Source organism: Urocitellus parryii, chromosome 11 (assembly GCF_045843805.1).
Source record: "Urocitellus parryii isolate mUroPar1 chromosome 11, mUroPar1.hap1, whole genome shotgun sequence".
Classification (NCBI taxonomy): domain Eukaryota; kingdom Metazoa; phylum Chordata; class Mammalia; order Rodentia; family Sciuridae; genus Urocitellus; species Urocitellus parryii.
In genome coordinates, this window is record NC_135541.1 from 65787151 (window position 1) to 65811695 (window position 24545).

Here is a 24545-nt window from a genome sequence, read left to right on the forward strand (position 1 = left end):
TTCTGTAAACTTATTTTGTTAGTTTGTATACATTCAAGTTTTCTTTATCTGAGTAAAGCAATGCAAAGCTAAAACAAACCAATATAAAACAAACAAATAAACAAAAATCCTCCAAACTATTGGTTCATTATACTATCTGCAAATTATCCCAATTGGTTGCACTTTAAAGTGACATTGGAATAAAAAGATACTCAATCACTCAAGTCAGGGTAGTGGATCTGACAATCATACAAAACAATTTAGAAGGCAGAATCTTGTTTTTTTTTTTTTTTTAGGATAAAATTTTATCCTCACAGTTTATTTAACCATTTAGGGAAGTGAAATACACTTTTCTAACTGCATTATCATTTATTTGCAAAGTCACATATTTTTATTAGGTATTAGTGATTTATATTTTTTTACTCTTAATGTTTTCTTTTGTCAAATTTTAATTTGTTATTATGACAGCAGAAGGCATTACAATTTTTCATATCTCTGGTTATACACAAAGTAAAGTCACACCACTTGTGTCTTCATACATGAACTTAGGATAATGAGGTCCATCTCATTTCACTTTGTTCCTACCCTCATGCCCCTTCCCGCCCCCTCCCTCCTTTTGCCCTCTCTAGAGTTCATCTAATCTCTCCATTCCCCTATCCCCTAATCACATTATGAATCAGCATCTTTAAATCAGAGAAAACATTTGGCATTTGTTTTTTTGGGATTGGCTAACTTCACTTAGCATTATATTCTCCAATGCCATCCATTTACCTGCAAATGCCATGATTTTATTCCCTTTTTAAATGCTGAATAGTACTCCATTGTGTATATATACCACATTTTCATTCATCAACTGAAGGGCATCTAGGTTGGTTCCACAGTTTAGCTATTGTGAATTGTGCTTCTATAAACACTGATGTGGCTGTGTCCCTGTAGTATACTGTTTTTATGTCCTATAAGGGAGAATCTTTATAAATTCAGGTTATATTCTGTTATTTGTTTCTCTCAGCCTTTGAAAACCCTGTGTCTAGGGTGCATTCCTTTTTCTCTTTCAGTTCCCTCTTTTGAATTCCATTCCATATATTTTGCTGTTGTATACATTTTCATTCAGTTCAAGATATTTTCTACCTTTGAGACTTCCTCTTTGATCTATGAATTATTCAGAAATGTGTGGTTTAATTTTCAAGTGTTTAGAACTTTTCTTATTATCTTTCTTTTTAAAATTTTTTTTACTTTAATTCCATTATGGCCAGAGAACTGTATATCAACTTGTATGACTTCAGTTCTTTTTAGTAAACTTGTTTTTATAACCTAAAAGATCATATATTTTGATGAATGTTCAACGTGTACTTTGAAAACAATGGGTAATCTGGTGGTGTTGAGTAGACTTTCTGCTTTTTCTGTGTTCATTCATATGGAAATTACATATTCTATGGCAAAAAAATGAGAAAAAACTATTTAATCTTTTCTGGAAACTGAATTTACACCTTCATGATATAATGTGGACACTCTTCCATGTCACTCTACATTCTTCTAGATAATCATAATACTTAATATTTACCAATTATAGTATATTATTTAATTTTAATTTATGAGATTTTTCCAATTGCTTTCATTATTAACAGCACTGGTATAGACATTTTTGTCCTCTGAAATTTTTGTTAAAATTCTCTTCCTGAAAGTCGGTGAAGTTGCATGCATACCTGCAAAACATGGGCCAGTGAATCATGTTTCTTCCCATTCATGCCATATACTTTGTTTGCAAGGTAAAAATACTTCTATTATTTATTGGTCATTTATATCACTTCTTTTGTATTTCCTGTCTTGTCCTAAATCTGTTTTAAACTAGAGTATTAACTTTTAAAATACCTCTATGGTGTTTCCCCCCATCTTCTTCCTCTTCCAATCCAGTGTTAACAACATGGTACATATCTCTTTATACTTTTTTCTATTCAAATATTGACAAATACATTCACATATGCGCGGGAGATACTGGTCATATTTTATAACATTGGGGTAATATTATATACTTTTTGATACATCATGCTTTTCCACTTAATATATCACAAAATAACTGAAAATCAGCCAAAGTAGATGAAACTAATTCTTTTTAATAATTCCATAATATTCCATGAAATGATTAGATCACAATTTCCTCAACCACTCAACCATTCCTGTATAAATGATCATTCACATGATTTCTTTCTTTTTTTCCTTTTGGTCAATACAGTTTTAAAAATAAAAAAATCCCACTGAATGTAAAGCATGCCTATAATCCTAGAGGCAAGGGAGGCTGAGGTAGGAGAAGTTCAAGGCCAACCTCAGCAACTTAGCAAGGCTAAACCACTTAGTGAGACCCTGTCTCAAAAAATAATCCCTTCCCGAAAAATCCTACATCACATGGAAAATGAACAATATGTTATTGAATGATCAATGGGTTACAGAAGACATAAAGGAGGAAATAAAAAAATTCTTAGAGATAAATGAAAATACAGACACAACATATTGGAATCTATGGGACACAATGAAAGCAGTTTTAAGAGGGAAATTCATCGCCTGGAGGTCATTCCTCAAAAAAAGAAAAAAACAACAAATAAATGAGGTCACACTTCATCTCAAAACCCTAGAAAAGGAAGAGCAAAACAGCAGCAAATGTAGCAGAAGGCAAGAAATAATTAAAATCAGAGCGGAAATCAACAAAATTGAGACAAAATAAACTATTGAAAAAATTGACAAAACTAAAAGTTGGTTCTTCGAAAAAATAAATAAGATCGACAGACCCTTAGCCATGCTAATGAAGAGAAGAAGAGAGAGAACTCAAATTACTAACATACGGGATGAAAAAGGCAATATCACAACAGATACTACAGAAATACAGAAGATAATTAGGAATTATTTTGAAAACCTATATTCCAATAAAATACAAGATAGTGAAGACATCAATAAATTTCTTAAGTCATATGATTTGCCCAGACTGAGTTAGGAGGATACACACAATTTGAACAGACCAATATCAATAGATGAAATAGAAAGAAGCAATCAAAAGACTACCAACCAAAAAAAGCCCAGGACCGGATGGGTATACAGCGGAGTTTTACAAAACCTTTAAAGAAGAATTAATACCAATACTTTTCAAGTCATTTCAGGAAACAGAAAAAGAGGGAGCTCTTCCAAATTCATTCTATGAGGCCAACATCACCCTGATCCCGAAACCAGACAAAGACACTTCAAAGAAAGAAAACTACAGACCAATATCTCTAATGAACCTAGAAGCACAAATCCTCAAAAATTCTGGAGAATTGGATAAAAAACACATCAAAAAAATTGTGCATCATGATCAAGTAGGATTCATCCCTGGGATGCAAGGATGGTTCAATATACGGAAATCAATAAATGTTATTCACCACATCAATAGACTTAAAGATAAGAACCATATGATCATCTCGATAGACGCAGAAAAAGCATTCGACAAAGTACAGCATCCCTTTATATTCAAAACATTAGAAAAACTAGGTATAACAGGAACTTACCTCAACATTGTAAAAGCTATCTATGCTAAGCCTCAGGCTAGCATCATTCTGAATGGAGAAAAATTGAGGGCATTCCCTCTAAAACCTGGAACAAGACAGGGATGCCCTGTACCACCACTTCTATTCAATATAGTTCTCGAAACACTGGCCAGAGCAATTAGACGAAAAAAATTAAAGGCATAAAAATAGGAAAAGAAGAACTTAAATTATCACTATTTGCGGATGATATGATTCTATACCTAGAAGACTCAAAAGAGTCTACAAAGAAACTACTAGAACTAATAAATGAATTCAGCATAGTGGCAGGATATAAAATCAACACGCATAAATCAAAGGCATTTCTATATATCAGCAACAAAACTTCTGAAATGGAAATGAGGAAAAACACCCCATTCACAATATCCTCAAAAAAAAAAAAATAAAATACTTGGGAATCAACCTAACAAAAGAGGTGAAAGATTTATACAATGAAAACTACAGAACCCTAAAGAGAGAAATAGAAGAAGATCTTAGAAGTTGGAAAAATATACCCTGTTCATGGATAGGTAGAACTAACATCATCAAAATGGTGATATTACCAAAAGTTCTCTATAGGTTTAATGCAATGCCAATCAAAATCCCAATGGCATTTCTTGTAGAAATAGATAAAGCAATCACGAAATTCATATGGAAAAATAAAAGACCCAGAATAGCAAAAGCAACTCTAAGCAGGAAGTGTGAATCAGGAGGTACAGTGATACCAGATTTCAAACTATACTACAGAGCAATAGTAACAAAAACAGCATGGTATTGGTACCAAAACAGGCGGGTGGACCAATGGTACAGAATAGAGGACACAGAGACTAATCCAAAGTTACAACTATCTTATATTTGATAAAGGGGCTAAAAGCATGCAATGGAGGAAGGATAGCATCTTCAACAAATGGTGCTGGGAAAACTGGAAATTCATATGCAACAAAATGAAACTGAATCCCCTTCTCTCACCATGCACAAAAGTTAACTCAAAATGGATCAAGGAGCTTGATATCAAATCAGAGACTCTGATAGAAGAAAAAGTTGGTTCCGATCTATATATTGTGGGGTCGGGCTCCAAATTCCTTAATAGGACACCCATAGCACAAGAGTTAATAACAAGAATCAACAAATGGGACTTAAACGAAAAAGTTTTTTCTCAGCAAGAGTAACAATAAGAGAGGTAATTAGGGAGCCTACATCATGGGAACAAATTTTTACTCCTCACACTTCAGATAGAGCCCTAATATCCAGAGTATACAAAGAACTCAAAAAATTAAACAATAAGACAACAAATAACCCAATCAACAAATGGGCCAAGGACCTGAACAGACACTTCTCAGAGGAGGACATACAATCAATCAACAAGTACATGAAAAAATACTCACCATCTCTAGCAGTCAGAGAAATGCAAATCAAAACCACCCTAAGATACCATCTCACTCCAGTAAGATTGGCAGCCATCAGGAAGTCAAACAACAATAAGTGCTGGCGAGGATGTGGGGAAAAGGGTACTCTTGTATATTGGGACTGCAAACTGGTGCAGCCAATTTGGAAAGCAGTATGGAGATTCCTGGGAAAGCTGGGAATGGAACCACCATTTTGCCACGACCCCCAGCCGGCAAAGGAAGACGCGACACAGGATTCTTCCTTCAGCAGTTTATTCAGGCCTTTATTTTGACATGTCTTCTAGCTTCTATTACTTCTACTACTACTACTACTACTCCTACTACCTCACCCGAGCGCCCCAGCCTTGATAAAGCACATCAAGCCCCAATGCACAACTGCCACGTGGACTTTTCTCATAGGGTGCCAAGTCACAGCGCCAACTCATTCTGATAAGGAGTTGTTTGTCACAGACTACAGCGGAAACCAGCACCATCTTGTAATGGCGGCCACAGTTCAAAGAAACGGCTCACCACACCATTTGACCCAGCTATTGCCCTTCTCGGACTATTCCCTGAAGACCTTAAAAGAGCGTACTCTAGGGATACTGCCACATGGATGTTCATAGCAGCACAATTCACAATAGCTAGACTGTGGAACCAACCCAGATGCCCTTCAATAGATGAATGGATAAAAAAATGTGGCATTTATACACCATGGAGTATTACTCAGCAATAAAAATGACAAAATCATGGAATTTGCAGGGAAATGGATGACATTAGAGCAGATTATGCTAAGTGAAGCTCGCCAATCCCTAAAAAACAAATGCCAAATGTCTTCTTTGATATAATGAGAGCAACTAAGAACAGAGCAGGGAGGAAGAGCAGGAGGAAAAGATTAACATTAAACAGGGACATGAGGTGGGAGGGAAAGGGAGAGAAAAGGGATATTGCATGGAAATGGAAGGAGACCCTCATTGTTATACAAAATTACATATAAGAGGTTGTGAGGGGAATGGGAAAAGAAAAAACAAGGAGAGAAATGAATTACAGTAGATGGGGTAGAGAGAGAAGATGGGAGGGGAGGGGAGGGGGGATAGTAGAGGATAGGAAAGGTAGCAGAATACAACAGTTACTAATATGGCATTATGTAAAAATGTGGATGTGTAACCGATGTGATTCTGCAATTTGTATTTGGGGTAAAAATGGGAGTTCATAACCCACTTGAATCTAATGTATGAAATATGATATGTCAAGAGCTTTGTAATGTTTTGAACAACCAATAAAAAAAAATAATCCCTTCTCTGTCTCAAAAAAAAAAAAAAACCCAAAAACCACCTCAGAATGTAGCTCAGTGGTTAAGCACCCTGGTTTCAATCCCTGGTACCAAGACAAAACAAAACAAACAAAAACTGTATAAAGATTTCTTAATGTATTAGGTGCTTCTGTAACTTTGGGTAAAATTCCTCAAAAGGAATTGCTTGATTAAAGGACAAATGTATCTATATTTGAACAAATATCTTTCCATAAAGGCTGTAATTCACTTTAAACCATTGGAAAATTAGAGTACTGATCTCCCTATATCTGCTTTTGAGAGGCAAGATATAATTTGTGTTAGATATAATTAATTTGCATTTCTAACTTAAAATTAGGTGGTTCTCTTTTAAAATAACTACTGACTTTTTTCAATTTATTTTTCATTTTTCTATTGAGTTTTTGAACTTTTTTATACCAAATTTAAAGAGCTCTTAGTGTAGTAAACTGTTTTATGTTGTATGCTTTACAAATATTTTTTCTCACTCTATATTAACTTTTGATTTTATTTGGGGAATATTTTTTCCCACACAAAATTCATGTAGGTTTTTATTGGATATTTCAATATTCAAGTAGGTTTTCTGCTTTTTTATTTTAAAGTTTTCCGATTTCTTATCTTATAAATAAGGTCTGCCCAACACTTAATCTGTACTTAAGTTTTCTAGATAATTGTAATAAGATTTTTACTATTTAATTTTCATATTAAAGTCTTTACAAGTTCATGACGGATTAATTTTTTTGTTGTTTTTTTGGGTTCTAATTTCTTACAGCAATAATGGTACTCAAAGTAATTCCATCTTCTCTCCTAATATAGGTGCAGGCATGTGGCTGCAGGTAGTCAATTAGAAATGAGAAATTTGCAATGTCTAAATATGATTTCTAAGAAATTGTAATTTTCTTGCTATAAGCTTAAAAATGAAAGTAACATTCAGGTTGGGAGAGCAGAGATATGGAAAGGCAAAGGTCTTGTACAACAAACATAATTGAATCACAAACCAAATATGAATCCTTCTTACCACTGGGCTTCCTATTATATGACATAAATTTCTATTAAAGCCAGTTTGATTTAGGGTTCCTATTACTTCTAGCCAAACCATCCTAATGGATATACTATTTTTGTTACAATAAATTTATATATAGTCTTAGATCTAATTCCTATATTTTCTAGTCTGTTATACTGATCTGATTATTTAATTTTTACTACCATGTAATTTCATTTACAATGACAAGTCCCTTACCCACACCACTATTTTTCCACGATGTTTTGCCATTCTGAAATACTTAGTTTTTCATAATAAACTTTTCTTCTTAGAAAGGAAAAAAATATAGAAGATGGAAAAAATTTGATGTGCATGCTGGATTTTATAAGGGCTTTTAAGAACTGTTTATAAACAAAGCATAGTGAAATATTTTAACTAAGACATTTCTTGATCACATTTTCCTTGACCAATTAATATATCACATTTTTGACAGAAGAGAACAATCATTCCATAATCAAAACAGTATGTGCTTCTTAGCTAGTTAAAGAACCACCCACTGAAATATGAGAATTTTCCCACTTAAAATCTTATATGGCTCTGAGTGGCAAATATTGGAAGTGTAGAGAATATTGAGTTACACATTTTCTTTCTTTTGATTAAAAATCCAATAACTTTGGTGGCAAGTTCTCCAAATTTATTAGAGAATAGTTGTATTTAATACTTGAAGTATTCTACCTTTATTTTTTCTATCTCTTTGTCTATATATAATAATTTTAAATGATTCAAAATATTGACTTCCCTAAGGAAATGAATCTTTCCTCCCTAAGTCTCAATCTGGCCCTTTCTGTACTCCTTCTCTTGTTTGCACTGTTATGGTTATTGCAAAACTTTCCCATGACCATCTCCCCAGTCACTATCTTATTTCTTTGTTTTACTTTATAGCCATATTTCTCGAAGCCCTGCAATATATGATATGTTTCCTCTTCAGATATAGCTTGAAAAGAGTAAAAAGCACTGGTTTTGAAGTAAGAAACATCAGATATGTAATTCAGTAGCTCTATTACTTTGAATAACTATATCTCTTAACTATTTCCTCATCTATTTAAGAGAAATAATAATATCTACTCCAAAGTTTGCTACGAGAATTTGAGAAAAGTTGTGTGTGTAGGGTGGAGTGGAAGACAAAACAAAACCAAAACACACTATAGGAGTTAAAAATTTTTGAGAAATGTCCTTAAATATTTTATCTATCCTTTCTTTACTATATTGTCTACTGCAACTTGCTCCCTCAAAGATCACTGTTGAGGGGCTGGTAGAGTGTTCAAGCATGTGCAAGGCCCTGGGTTCGATCCTCAGCACCACATAAAAATAAATTAATGAAATAAAGGTATTGTGTCCAACTATAACTAAAAAATAAATATTAAGAAAAAGATCACTGTTGACTACTCCTTCCTTAAAATTTCCATCTACCTAAGGCTGCACTATCCTGATTTTTCTGCTGGTTCTACCATTCTCTTTTTCTTTCCTTTAAACTGGGTACTTCCTGAGACTCAAATCTTGGTGGTCTGCAGGTCTTTGCTATCTTTATTTTTTTTTTCCAGAAAACAAACCCATTTTTATAGCCTCAGTGATCATTTCTATGCTTATGACTCCCCACTCCTAGACTCTGTTCTATTTTCTTTACTAAGCTCCAGTTTTAGGTGCCAACTTCACTGCTCACCCTTTCTTCATTACATATAGGATCCCTAAGTTCTCAGTAATGACCTTCCAGAAAAATGTATATGTATTTTTGTCTTTTACTCCTCAAATATCCAGGACGATACTCTGAGACTTATTCTAGAAATAGGAATAAATTCCACCACCACCACCACCACCAACAACAACAACAACAAAAAAAAAGAGTATAAAAAACAAAGAAAACAATTGTATTGTGACAAACTTACAGTTCTACCAGTTGGACCTATTATACCTTCTCTGCCAAGAGGGCCAGTATTTCCCTGTTGGGATTAAAGAAAAGCAGTCAGTCTCATGAAAATTTCAAAGAAATATTTTCTGCAATGGTAAAATAGCCATGTGTAAATAATTATGGTTTTTATGATAAAATCTTGTAGTATTACTATAAATTGTAGTGATCTTGGTTAACAGTATGTGACACAATTGTGTATACTATTATAGTTTCCTTTCTGGACCGCTGTATATGTATAATTTCCAACAAGTACAAATTAGAATCAGAATGTTTATGTGGTCATAAGTCAAATGATACATATTATACATGTGTCATTACATAACAAATAAAACAAACTTTAAAAAGAACAGAATGATGAACAAAATTTTGAACAAATTTTTGTACACACGCAGAAGGAACAAGTGTTTGAGTGAACTGAGGTGTATAATAGACAATACAGGAAAGAATTGGGGGGTATCATATATAACCAACCAAACTTTAGTTTCTTTATCTGTAAAATAGGGCCACTGTGAAATTAAATGTGAAAAGAGCCTTTTAAACTGTAAGATGATATTTGCTTATGAAGATAATCTTGAATGAGTTCAAGCCCCTGCAGATTCCTTCCATACTAGGTATGTTTCTCAATGCCTATTGTTTCTCAATGAATACAAAATCCTTGTTTTAGTGTTTCCCAACAATTTTCACTTCAATTTATACTGCCTGTAAAATTGTCTTTCTGGCTAACACTTAACCTATTACATAAATGTAGATATCTAACAGGCTTTATCTTTTTCTGACTCTTACAAAGGTACAGAGATTAGAGTATTATCATTTGAAATAATTATAACATCATGTGGTCTATTAGTCAATAGTTCTAATATTAATTGGCTTAAAGTGAAGTTACTTGTTGGTCTAAATCTAAGAGAATACTTTGTAAACACAGAGATTGTCTTCAAGTGATAATTTGTAAATATGGTAGTCAAAATTGAAAGCATTCCCTCTAAAAACTGGAACAAGACAGGGATGCCCTCTTTCACCATTTCTATTTAACAGTTCTTGAAACACTGGACAGAGCAATTAGACAGACTAAAGAAATTAAAGGGATATGGGTAGGTAAAGAAGAACTCAAATTAGCACTATTTGCTGACAATATGATTCTATACCTAGAAGACCAAAAAAGTTCCACCAGAAAATTTTTAGAACTAGTAAATGAATTCAGCAAAGTAGCAGGACACAAGATCAACACCCATAAATCAAAGGCATTTTTGTGTAACAGTGACAAATCCTCTGAAAGGGAAATGAGGAAAACTACCCCATTTACAGTAGCATAAAAAAAATACTTGTGAATCAACTTAATGAAAGAGGTGAAAGACCTCTACAATGAAAACTACAGAATGCTAAAGAAATATTCTAAAAAAATTCTGAAAAAAAATTTTGAAATTTTGATTTATATTTTCTTTAGGACAGTGGTTTTCAGTTGTAAAGTTTTTCAGGACTCCTTTCTACTGCATCTGAGCTGTTTCCTGTCTTCCTCTCTGTTTTCTCCACATTTGCCTTGGCAGTTGTAGTTAGCCATACAGATGACATTAAAGTTTCAGTTTTATAAAATATCTCATCATTTAGCAGACTATGATTAATAAAACAAAATAAAGGTAATAACCATTAACTGCTGGTAGTTTATTTATATTCTCTAGAGTTTGAAACTATAGGCACTACAATGTTATCTGGAGTTCTTCAGATCCTGATTTTGAAACTCCTTAAACAACTCTTATCATTCTCTTGGGACACTTGCCCCTGAGATGGGAAAACACAGTTATCGGGAAATACTTTTCACAGTGTGGTCTGAAGAGCTCTGGTCACAGGCAAGCCTCCACCAGGTGGTGCGTGGGGGTGGTCTCTGGCTTCTGGTTGCATTATGCTTATGACATGAAACTACTTTTTGTTTTTGCTACCAGTGTGAGTTAATAAATACACTCTCCAGTCTTCACAGTAATTCTGATGATTCTTTTTTTAAAGTAAGAACTGGAAAATATGGGTGGTCTATGGAGGTATTTTGCTAAAGTTAATTTATGAACTGCAAAATGTTGAACTCCATAAGTACTCTTAAGATTTTCTATCTGAAAAAATCATTTTATTAAGCTATTAATTCGGAGTATACTAATTTTTGAGTTCATAAGTCCTACAACAAGCAAAGAAGCACAATTTCTAGATAGCCAATATGACCCTACACTTACTCTCTGCCCAATAGGACCTTTAGGACCTGATATTCCAACAATGCCAGCATCTCCCTCAGGACCCTAGACATATAATAAGAAGAAAAAGATAAAAATTTTAGTTCTATGTTATTATTTTACAAAGAAAATAATCTTATACCCATCTATCAAGAATTGCTTCCTCAAAAATACTCTTAAAATATGTGAACAAAAGGAAATCGTACAATAAAATTTCTAGGAAAATATATAATTATACATGTTTAACAATTAAAATGATCAAAATTTAAATATATGACTGTACCAATTGAAATTATGCAGGTTAAAAAGAAAAGCTCAAGTCAGAGACTAAATATTTCAATAACTCTTTTTCTAGATAGCTTGAAGATGAGCAGAAAATAGATAAACATACTTTGGGGCCTGGGAATCCTTGGAAACCTGTCAAACCTTGATCACCATGTTCACCCTGAAATTGTATAGACATGATAATCATTACTGTGCACTGGTGGCTTAGTCTGTAGAATGGGTACTTGGTGAATTTCTGGATTGGCACATACAGGTTGCCCTTTCAGACCAGGCTCTCCATGTGGTCCTTGATCACCCTGTGTTCCTCTGTGACCTCTTTTACCTCGAACTCCAGGTTGACCAGGGAGCCCTTGTTCACCCTGTGGATAAAACAAAGAAAGGTGATCTTGACCTCAGAACTTATAAACATATTGACTTTTCAATGGAACTCAAAGACTTAAGCATAGTGAAAGCACCGGGGAAATCAAATTCTAAATAATTGTTTCCACCAATATTTTCCAGCAAGTAATATTTGATTTTAAGAAATAAGAGGTATAGCAGTAAGGAAAGAAAATTTCAGAGATTGTGGTGGTAAGTGTGTAAAGAGGAAAGCAGGAGGTAATTATAAAACTAGAAGGGGATATGAGGGCTACAGAGGGGATGGGCGAAGGTGGAGTATGTGTGTGTGTGTGGGGTTACATGAGATGGAACTTGTATATTATTTGAATTGACATCATTTTGATGTATTTTTCCTAACCATACAGAGATGACTCAGCCATCTGATAGCAGAAACAGAGCAGTCTCCTAAGTATAGACCAGAACCCATGTTTTTTTTCCATAATTATCATCTCAGTTCCACCATTAAGAAATTTCCATTATCTGTTTTCTTAGGTCCCTTTATTCCCTAAAAGCCCACTTAATGATACACATAATTTCCATTATCATGTTTTTGAGTCAAGTTTTTTTCATTTATTTTGATTTTCTTTTTTTTTTTTGAAGTGAGAGTTGGAATACTTTTTATACCATTTCTAAAAGTAAACTTAGGAATCAGGTGAATTTTATAGATAGATAGGATAATAAAAAAATGATGCTTGGTAGACTTTTGCCAAAAATGCTGTAAAATTAACAAATATCTTTCACTTTATTGACACAAACCTGTAAGTTTGAGACTTGACAAGTGTAGGTCCTCTTTATGCAGACTCATACATGAGAGGTAGGAATCTTTCTTATTTCTTTCCCTTGTTTTATCATTTGTTTAGCTGCTTGGGTTTTAGTAGAAAGGGATAATTATGGTATAAACATTAACAGAAGGCTAAAACTATAAAGAGTGAGCAACTGGATCATCAGTTTCAATTTACTTATATGGGTCAGAAATCTAAAATTTCTCTAGACGTAAACTGAGAAAATCAAGTTAAGATGTAATAAAATTTTGGAAAAGATAGATAACAAAGAAGGAAGAACCCAAATGAGTCCAAATTAGATTTTTTTTTCTTTTTTTTTTGGGTAGTGTTGGGATTGAACCCAGGGCCTGCTAGTCAAATACTCTCTTCCACTGAGCTACACTCAAAGCCAGCATTTCTTAAAGCTTAACTAGATCTGGGTAATGAACTGTTTTGCTTAATCACATGCACTATGGCCATTACAGGAAATGGACACACACAGACCATTCATTTTCCTTTTTCCCTAATGTGTTTTTACTATTAACCAAATTTTATTAAAAGATATTAATCTTGCCATCTTGTGATCTAGCCAATGAACCCAGGACAAGTATAAGGATGGCCAATACTGCTTAACCATCAGAAAAAAACATTAACGTACCTTTGGGCCTGGAACTCCAGGGCTTCCTGGAAGGCCTGATGAGCCCTTTATTCCTCGAGGACCTGGAGACCCAGCGAGTCCTGTTCTTCCTGGACTGCCTTTGATGCCCTAGAAAGCATAGACAAGAAATGAAACTGCGAAGTTCCTATTAAATTGATGTAGAGACTCAATAAGTTTAGGAAGGGTTGTGCTCCAGAAGACTGCTGTTGATGTACTGCCTAGGTTCTGCAGTTATCCAGGGCTTCTTTCCCCAAAAAGTGAAACAATTAAAGAATATTTTGGAAGCACCTAGCATATACTTGAAATCTATAATAGTTAATATGATAATCTTGGGTTTTCTAAATGAAAATACCAAGGCAGTACAAAGTTTGCCAGTACCTTCTAAATTATGTAGCCTAAGTGTAAAGTATGTTATGTGACATTCTTTTTTAAAAAATTATACAACTCTAATAACTGATTAATGTTTCCTTATGAAAAATTTTCTCAACCACACATGATCTGAGAAAATTTACTAAAAATAGTTGGGAACAAAGCTAAGCAAGCCAATAGTATATCCTTAAAACCAAATCCTAATTAAGGTTTGCAAACTATGGTTTGCAAGCCAAACTCTGGTAATTCATCTGTTTTTTTATAGCTTATGACCTAAGAATAGTAGTTTTTACATTTTTAAATGATGGGAAAAATCAATAGAAGAATAATACTTAAAGATGTGAAAATGATACGAAAATAAAATTTAAATAAATGTGAATAAAGTTTTATTGGAACACAGCCATACTCATTCATTTATATATTATCTGGCTGCTTTTATACTACAATAGCAAAGCTGAGTAGATACAGTGGAGAACTTCTCATGCATTTTCATTTCTATGCACTGCTGCTCGGTGCATAGGAATTGTAATGAGGTAGTTAAAACTTAGTATTTCAAGTGGAACATACATTGTCTTAGTGTGTCATTTTATATTATTTGTTTTATTATCTGTAATACTAGCAAGAAATTTGAGCATAGTAGCAGAGTGTTCTGTACAAAGTTCCAAACAATGTTTCACACAAGTAAAGAACAAATACTTCTTATGAATACACAGATGGATGATTAATTTTGCTTGCAAGAGAAACAGACACTAATCCCTAGACATTCTTTCCAGTGACTTATTTTGACTTGTTTAAAACTATTCAGCAAAAGGTAAAGTCATTCTGGGCAAATTTTAAAAAGTAAGTAAAGCCATAATAGTTATTACTTGTGGTTAGAGATGCTGCAGTCAATGAATAGTTCATCTGAGTCCTATAAAATTTAATATAATGATTAAGAGTACATGATGTTTCATGGCTGAAGGGTTCTATTATTCTCAGACAGAAGCCATTCTTTTTGAAGAAATCAGTTTTGAATCCTTTAAGAAAGTGTTGTCAATTTTGATAGAAGTGAAACTGATGGCATAAGTTTTGACATCCTAAGGAAACAAGAACTGTACTTGGATGAGTTAAGGGCAGCAAAAAAGATCAAACGCCAAGAGTTACTTTTAATTGAGTGCCTCCTATGTGTCAGAAACTGTAGCAGCATTATGGTTACATTTAATTTCAGTTAAGGAAAGAATATGGCATTGCCTTTCCATTTGATTTTCCTCTGGGGAACTGAATGGAAAGATCTGGGAAGGAAAATGGGGTTACCTATACACATTTAGAAGAAAGAGACAGACTCTGCAATGATGATGCTTGGTGTGTATATAATATTGAAACATCAAAGAGAATGTCTCTCAGTTATTCCCTTGGTTTAGCTGTTGTAACCTTATTTAGATTGAAAGAAACATATTAAGAAATTAGTAATACATAAAATTTGTTAAATCTGGGCAACAATAGAAAATCACATTTTAAGGAGGATTAGCTGGGGAATACTATCTTTAAAATTATGCTGAGTAAAATTTTAAGTATTTATGATGTTAATTTCATTGATTTCTCAACACTAGAATGATAAAAATTAAAGTGACATCAAATTTCAAATTAGTTGAGATTTTTTTTAAAGAACTATCTTGAAAATTATTTTAGGAAAACATTTTTTTTCTTCCTTTGCTTTACCAACCACTAGGCACCTCTTTCCACATGGCATTATATTTATACAGTTATTAAATGTGTTAGGAAGGTAGTAATTTAAATTAATTTACTTTCTATGGTACCAAAAATAAGTATGCTGTCCTGAAATTTCTTTGCACTATTAGGCAATGGAAGTACTCTGGGTTTTCTTTCTTTCTTCTTCTTCTTTTTTTTTTTGATTAAACCAGCAAACCCATGAGTTATAAAAGTGATACTTTGCTTCCTTTACTCTAGCAACTAAAAACACTTTTGTTTAAATAGACATTTCTCATTTTATTTGGTTTACTAAATATATCCCTTCTAGGAAAGAATTGGCTGTTTAAAAATATGTGGGATAGTAATTATTAGGTGATTATATGTAAGACTACATTATACATAAATAATGTAGCATTCATAACGTTTTCCTGCAGTGCCAGTCATAAGTAATGTAGCCAACTTCTAGAAAAAAAAGATTTATGAATGAGCTGTATGCTAAAGTTAGGAGGTAATTTTAGTTTTGAATCTCTAACTAAATGAAACTTAGGGAAATGAGAGCAAGATGGAGGCAAATCTGAAGGTGGTAAAGATAGATTCGCTTGACTTATGTCCATTCCCAAGAGCAAAGAAAACTAAGTAACCAATTCTTCAAATGTAATAAAAACAGGCATTTTGATACTGTTTTACCTCACATATAATTAATTATTACTAACAATTACTAATTATTTTCATTATAACAATTAATGGCTTATCAATACTGAAAAATGGACAAGGCAAAAGCCTCTATAATACTGGACAAAAGAAGTGTATCCTATGAATCTCATTCATACAAGTGTCAACACACTGTCACAGGATTACCAGGGCATAAAAGGGGACGTTTCAGCTATACTGTGGCTCCTAGACATGTTTAGGCTCACGCTGCTATGAAGAAATAAATGTATATCCTTTTGTTTAAAAAATAACAAAGACTATACCCTTGCTACCTTATTTTATCCTCCAATAATTCTGTGAACACGCAAAACTTTTTCCTGACTGTGTTTTCATTTTGGCTCCTTTCTCATAGAAGTTCTCATATCTAGTTTAGTCTTACCTTCAGTCCTCAGCTCAAGTACGACTTTCTCAGTGACTCTCTCGGCTATTCCATACAGAACCTGCTCCTCTCATTATCTCATAGCTCTATATTTTTCACAACACAACACCATTAACCAGTCATATTTATTAGTATGGAAAGATATTAACTCAATAAGTGCATGTAGTGTGTATTAAGCATTTTATATACAATATTTCATTTGATGCTTATAAAAGTAATATGAATTAGGTATTATATTCATTTAATAGACTATGCTTAAGAGTTTAAATAGCTAATACATCTAAACTGAGGTCTCTAAGTTGCAGTTATTATACAAAGAACATTTATGGCTCAAAGGTTTATAGAGCTTCTCTTATGAGCCTCACACTGTACAAGGTGTCAGGGACACAAAGATGAGTAAAACACAATTGTTCTACAAGAGTTTACAACTTCTTGGAAGAGAAAGACATGAAGACAAGTAATTAGCACCTATATTATTCATTCTCTGATAGAGGAAGTGCCTTGAGTATACAGAAGTTCAAAGCAGACATGCTTAATTCTGATTTAGAAGAGAGCATAAAGGAAGTATTCTTTGAATTAAATACTGAAAGGTTAACAGATTGTTTACCACAAATTTGAGGGAAAGATGGAAAAGTTTTCTAAACAGAGGGAATAAATTACATGTACAAAGACAAGCCAGTAAATACAAAGAATTTGGAGGAAATTTCTAAGTAACTAAGTATACTTAAAAGAGTATGTTAAGAACTGGAACAAAATCAGGCTGCCTGGTTTTAAATTCTTGCTCCATTATTCATTGTGTACCCTTGGGCAAGTTAGTCTCTTTGAGTCTCAGTTTCCTTTTCTGTAAACTGGAGAAAATAGCTATATCTACTTCATGGAGAGTCTGTGAAGGTTAAATAATTTAATATATTTTCAGCACCTGGAATAGTGCTTGGCACACAGAAAGCATTTAATAATCGTTAGCTGTTATTATGACTGAAATGTACAACACATGTGAGGAACAAGGTAGCTGAAACAGTGGCCAATAATGAAGGAACATCATTCCAAATAGAGCATGAACTTTATCTAATTGGGAGCCACTGAAGATTGAACTAGGAAAGTTACATCCCCTCACAAATCTTTCACTTTGTTGCTAATAAGTAGTCAGAGTTTTGTCTATTCTGGAAGAGGTCCTAATGAGTGGAAAATGGGCCCAAACAAGCAACAAGGTTTGGAAAAAATGGAGAAAGTAGTAGTCAGGATGAACCATAACTAGATTAATCAATATGTTAGTAATGAAAAGTCAACAGAATTGGCCAAATGGAGTATAGTGTAACTATTCGTAGACTAGAGAACACAGAGAAAGCAGATGAGCAGCTGGGCTGATGGTGTTCCTGCTTCCATGGTGGTCCTGCTGCTCCATGCTTGGATTAGGAGTGGGTTGATGAAGTGTGTTTTTCCTTCTTACACAGTACTGGAAACAATCCACAAATGGAAAACTCAAGGTTTTCAATGTTCTTTTAACACAAGAATCTCATTTTAGACAACATTGAAGCCTGGGTTCACCTGAAAAACTCTAAATTCAATATTGAAAGGCCTTGATTTGTCGTAAGTCATTAGTTTTGTTTCATTCTTTCCTTTCCAACAACCCTGCAGCAATAAAAAATAAATAAATAAAAAGACCAGTAAGCTTTGGTTTTGGTGACAAATGGATTTATGATTTGTGTAAGGAAAAGTTGTTTTCCTTTTTCCTAAATGATTGAGGTAGTATGTTCATACAGAAGTTCAACTCAATGAAAGCAGCATGGTAGACTCATTTACTACAGATGTGCTAAGTCTACTTGGCTCAGAGCACTCATTTGTACAGAGGGAAATTCACAAAGGCAGCTCAAACCTCCTCAGTACTGTCCTTCAGTTACAGTCACATGACCTTGAATAAACACTGAAACTGCAGAGTAAATGTGCCAGAAATTCTTTAATTTCTTGGACACATTGAAAAAAGAAAAGAAAGAACATTGTTTAGGAAAATTAGGTAGTTGCATAATGCTAAAAATCCCCAAATCCCAGAATAAATATTTTTCTCAGTGGATAACCAGCAGTCTTTAAAGGTAAGCCAAGAAACACCATGGTGCAATGACAAAAAAAAAAAAAAAAAAAAAAAGGAAAGATGTCCTTATTCTTGGTTGAAAATATTCCAGGAACCTTACTAGTATTTAGAAATGATATTTTCTCTTGAGTATTTTTTTCTTACCATAATAGCTTTTAGAAGTAATTCTCTTAGAAATTACTTTTCCTAATGATTAGTTAGCCACTGACCAACATTTCATTTCATTGGACAAATTCTTTATAAATCATTATATCCTAATTTCATATTAAACATTTGACAGAATAAAGACATTTATAGAAAACATTTCCATATTCATAAAAACTAACAGCGTGTGCAATCCTTTGGGTTATAAAGGGGATTCTTCAAGGGAATGTTATTTTATTTTGATGGATACTTTCCATCTTATAAGGACTTCTTTCTTTAGTGTTCTGTAGTTTTTATTGTAGAGGTCCTTCATCCCTTTTGTTAGATTAATTCCCAAGTACTTTGTTTGTTTGTTTGTTTGTTTGTTTTTGATGCTATTGTGAATGGGATAGTTTTGAAATTCATCTGGAAAAATAGGAGATCCAGAATAGCTAAAGCAATCCTTAGAAAGAAGAGTGAAGAAGGTGTCATCACTCTACCAGACCTTAAACTATACTACAGAGCAAAAGTAACAAAACCAGTATGGTATTGGCACGAAAATAGACTTGTAGCCCTATGGTACAGAACAGAGGTCACAGAGACAAACACACATAAATAGTTTTCTCATACTAGACAAAGGTGCTGAAAATTTATAGTGGAGAAAAGATAGCCTCTTCAACAGATGGTGCTGGGAAAACTGGAAATTCAAATGCAGCAAATGAAACTAAGCCCCAATCTCTCACCATGCACAAAACTCAACTCAAAGTGGATCAAGGACCTGCGAATTAGACCAGAGACCCTGTGACTAATAGAAGAAACAGTAGGCCTAAATCTTCATCATTTCAGATTAGGCCCCGATTTCCTGAATGAGACTCCTATAGCACAAGAAATAAAATCAAGAATCAATAAATGGGATGAATTCAAACTGAAAAGCTTGTGTACTTTTTTTTTAAACAAAATCGTTTAAACTACAATTTACCAAACATTTTCTATATTTAGATTTGTTTAGCTACATAGATATGCTTAGCTACCACTGTGTTACAACTGCCTACAGTACTCAGTATAATAACATGCTGTAGAAGTAAGTTTTTAACCTAGAAGTAAAGGCTCTACCATATAACCTAGATGTGTACCATCTAGGTTTGTAATAAGTACTTTTTATGATGTTTGCATGATGATGAAACCTGCCTAACAATGCTTTTCTCAGAATATATGCCTGACATTAAACAACATATGACTACATAATTCTTTTTTTTTGTATATTTATCCTGCTTCTTGTAACCTTGTTAAAATTGCTATAGTACAAAAGTAGTCATATATAAGTAATTGTGGCTGTGTTCCAATAAAATTAATAGATGGGTACTAAAATTCAAATTTCACACAGTTTTCATGTCACAAAACATTCTTATTTTATTTTTTCTACCATTAAAAACTGTAAAGACTATTCTTAGTTCAAAGGACATAAAAAATAGGCTGATTTGGTTTACCAATGTAGTTGCTAACCATGGAGTGGACTGCTGCTAAAGGCCCATGCATAAATGTGAGTGTATAAATTAGTTGGTTGACTGTTATAAGGTTGCTTTTTGAGATGCAATCTCCCCGGTTCTCTACCCTGCTGTATGGTCAAGCAGGTTCCCTTACTGTCTAGTTGCTGGTTGGTGGCTTACCATGGAGATATGATGGGAATGAATTTCCTATAGTCACAAGGCAGATATAGATGAAGACCCAATACACTATAAGGTTTGTAGAGTTTGCATGTTAATGTATCTTTAACTAACTACATGTTTCATGCTAGATAGAACACTGGTAGAAAAAAAGTAGAACTCCAAGGCAAGGAATTGGGACATTTGAGCAGACATGGATAAAACTAAGAATGCTGAACCTTCAGTATCCCTTAATCTTCCTTGCTTGTGAAGGCAGCCCTTATTGAAGCACCTGGGAGCACCATTAATAATCTGATTAACTGGAAGTTTGAAGCTTAGACTCAATTGTGGCCTATAGTCAATAAAACCGAAATGCTACAATCTTTCCAAGTATACTGTATGGAAAGGGATCCTAAGGCTCAGAAGAATAGAGTTCTCCTATTCTTGTGGAAATGACTATATTATATGTAATCTGATCTATCTCCATCTGGAAGGGTCAAAGACGATTCTTTACCAAGGTATTCAGAAATACCATTGGAATTAGGCTCTTTGATTTCAATGTGAATACTGCAATTCTCTTGAATGGTAGAGTCCAGATCATATTTTACAACTAGAGAAAGGTAAAAGTATGACAATAAGCCACAATATGGGGTAAATTCAGAATGTTTTGACCTGTCCACATCTGTGATGATGATTAATTGAACACAGGACCTTTAGGAATTATCTATGCCATACTTTCCTAGAAAATATGGATATTTAGTAGGAAACTTCTGGTTCTTATGAGTACAAATTTAACTTAAATTCCCATGCTGTCAACAGATTAATGCTGTCAATTCTCAGACTCATGCCTGTTCCTAGACCAAACTTCCTTGAGGGGAAGACAAGCTGTCTTTGAGAAAGAAACATGCAATATGATCAAAGGTGTATAGTATGACTTCTTGTGCAAGCTTTATTCATTTAGAGGGACCTGTGTTCATTTACTAGGTCACTGAGAACTGGGGAAAGACAAATTTCCAGCCTTTCTGGGGCTGTTAGATACTAGTTATATGATCATCTCTAGTTATAGTGGAAGCTTATACTGTTTTCTTATTTTTTTGAATTAAAAAATGTGATAAAATACATATAAAAATTTATCATTTTAAGCATTTTTATGTGCATAGTTCAGTGGCAAAATGTATATTCATATTCACATTGATGTACAATCATCACTACCATTCCATTTCTAGAATTACTTATTTTCCCAAACCAAAACTCTTTACCCTTTAAATAATAACCCTTTCTGAAAGCCCACAATCCTATTATGTGACTATAAATTTAATTTCTCTAGGTACCTCATTAAATGGAATCATACAATAAGCTAGACCTTTTGTGTCTAGCTTATTTCACTTTGCATGGTGTCTTAAGGTTAATTCTTATGGTAGCATATGTTAAAAATACCCTTTTAGGGGTAGGGGTAGGAATGTAATTAAGTGATAGAGTACTTGCCTGGCATATGTGAGGCCCTGGGTTTGATCCCTATTACTTTAAAAAATGAAAATTAAACAAAACCCCCCAAAACAAAATTTTCTTTTTAAAGCTGAATAATATTCCATTGTATAACTTATTCATTCCACTGTTGATGAACTTCTAATTTTTTTAACATTTTGATTATTTGAATAATACTGCTAAAATATCGATATAAAATTATCTTTTTATGATAGATATGTTAATTTCCTTCACTATCATAATCTATTATTTATATGTATCACATGTCATCATTTGTATACTTTAAATATTCACAATCAAATTTATTTTAAAAAATATTTTAAGTCACTGATTTCAATTCTTTTAAATATATACCCAACAGTGGAATTGCTAGATAATATAGTAACTCTATGTTTAAGCTTTGAGAGATTGCCTTATTGTCTTTTACTGTGTTACACATTTTTACATTTCCAGTAACAATGCTTTAGGGTTCAAATTTTTCCACATCCTCACCAACACTTGTTATTTTCTTTTCTTGGATCTTCAGCCTGATTCTGTAAGCAATCCGGTTTCCAGCCTATAATTTGTTGTCAACTTAAATTAGATTCGATTTTTATTTGCAACCAAAGAGGCCTGGCTGATATCCAGAGTTGGAATTGGTTTTTTTAAAATATTTTTTTCAGTTGTCAATAGATCTTATTTTATTTATTTATATGTGGTGCTGAGAATCGAACCCAGTGACTCACACGTACCAGGCATGCCCTCTACCACTGAGCCAACACCCCAGCCCAGGAATTGGGTTTTAAAATGAAAAAAAAAAATCTCATATCTGAAATTAAATTCCCTTATCCTTTTCTGTTCTAGCTAGCCAGTGTTTTGATTTTATACATGAGCCTTCACCCACACAAACAATAAAACTAGTGAGGCAAATTCAAGGAAAAAGGCAGAGAGTAGAATTGAAGACAATCAGCATCTTATTTGCATTAATTTAGTATTTTCTATAATGATTTTCTCTTATCCACTAAATTACTGTACTTCAAGTATTTCCTCGATATTGAAGAAGGATGTACAGTCCCATAGAAAATGTCTACTTTCTTGCTAGAAACGTTGCTGCTCTGTATTTTTTTGTAAGAGAAAACGACTCATAATTTTACAATGCAAACTGATGTTTTTGTTCTAAAGAACTGCCCTTCCTTCAGGTACCACATAATGACAGAAACAAATTGTCACACACACAAAAATAACTATTAAATAATCTGACAAAAAATAAATCATTACTTTGATGTGTCATTAGTGTTTTGACTAATATTTCATATAATGAATATATGAAATTCTGACTAAATATATGTATGTAAGATAATGATTTCTACTATCCACTTTTGGGGTGAATATCTGAATTAGTAATACTCTAGCTAGAGTATAAATTATTTCCTATTACTATTGACAAATAAGCTAACTGATGACCAACTTAATAAATTAACAAAGTAATTAAATAAATTTATTTGAATTTATCACTTATCTCTACGATTAATGTGTGGATCAGCAAGAAACAATGACATATTTTCAAATGTGGTTTTTCTTGTTTGGATTCTCAAAATCTTATTCAAAGCAATAAGAAAAGATTCATGGTAAAATTTCCCAGTAAAATATAATCTACTAAAAATATAAACTCTCAGACCAACCCAAAGAGTTTTGTTGTTGTATTTTTAAAATTATAATTTCATTGTAAGACTATCATAAGGTGAGCCTGAAGAGTGGCATGAAGACCAGGATCTCAAATGAAAGTCCTCTTTAACTAGATAGATGCTACTGGCAGAAGCTTATAGAATATCTAATTTAATTAACTTCATCCTGGTCACCAAAATTATCTAGCCTATAACCTGATGCTCTGACATATTTCCTCTAAGACAAACAGAGTCGTGTTAAGATTTCTTTAAAATATTAGACTTTTCAGATAGAATCTGGGTAGACATTTATTGGTGAAATAACTAAATTGATTAGATCACAGTTTCATTGTTTTTTGTTCTTGTTTTTAAACAGATGAGATAACCATACTGAAAGAAGAATATTACTTTGGCTTGAGTTTAGTACACCACCATGCAAGATTTGAACAAACTAGGATTTATTGTTTAAGAACAGAAACCAATATATAACTATATCCAAACATTGGGAATGTAAAAGGATAAATTTTACTGAGTTCTTGAATGTATATAGTTAATTCTTCTAATGTTTCAAGTGAAAACAAAACCTGGGATAAAAAACAAAATCTGGGTGGGAGGGAATGGAAGGGAAAAGCAGAATTGCATGGAACATGGAAGGAGACTCTCATCGTTATACAATCATATATGATGATGAGAGGGGGAAGAAAAAAAAAGAGAAATGTGTCACAATAGATTGGAAAGAGAGAGGTGAGGGGAGGGGAGGGGAGGGGAGTGGGGGATAGGAAGGGTAGCAGAATACAATAGACACTAGTATTGCTGTGTGCATATATGTGGCTGTATAACCAATGTGATCCTGCAATTTGTACATGTGGAAAAATGAGAATTCATACCCCATTTGAATCAAATGTATGATATGTCAAGATCATTGTATTGTCATAAGCAACTAATTAAAAAAATCTGGA

The 24545-nt window shown here is 33.4% G+C and overlaps 1 protein-coding gene across 1 annotated transcript in view; it reads right to left on the minus strand.

Annotated features, from left to right (window-relative positions):
* Window positions 1–24545, minus strand: part of Col24a1 (collagen type XXIV alpha 1 chain) — a 341896-nt gene that overhangs the window by 40918 nt on the left and 276433 nt on the right. Inside the window, exons 47-51 of the mRNA XM_077791553.1 lie at window positions 13459–13566; window positions 11913–12020; window positions 11768–11821; window positions 11380–11442; window positions 9144–9197 (exon numbers count right to left, since the gene is read on the minus strand). Of these exons, the coding sequence (XP_077647679.1) occupies window positions 9144–9197; window positions 11380–11442; window positions 11768–11821; window positions 11913–12020; window positions 13459–13566 (387 nt within the window). The remainder of the gene's footprint in view (window positions 1–9143; window positions 9198–11379; window positions 11443–11767; window positions 11822–11912; window positions 12021–13458; window positions 13567–24545) is intronic.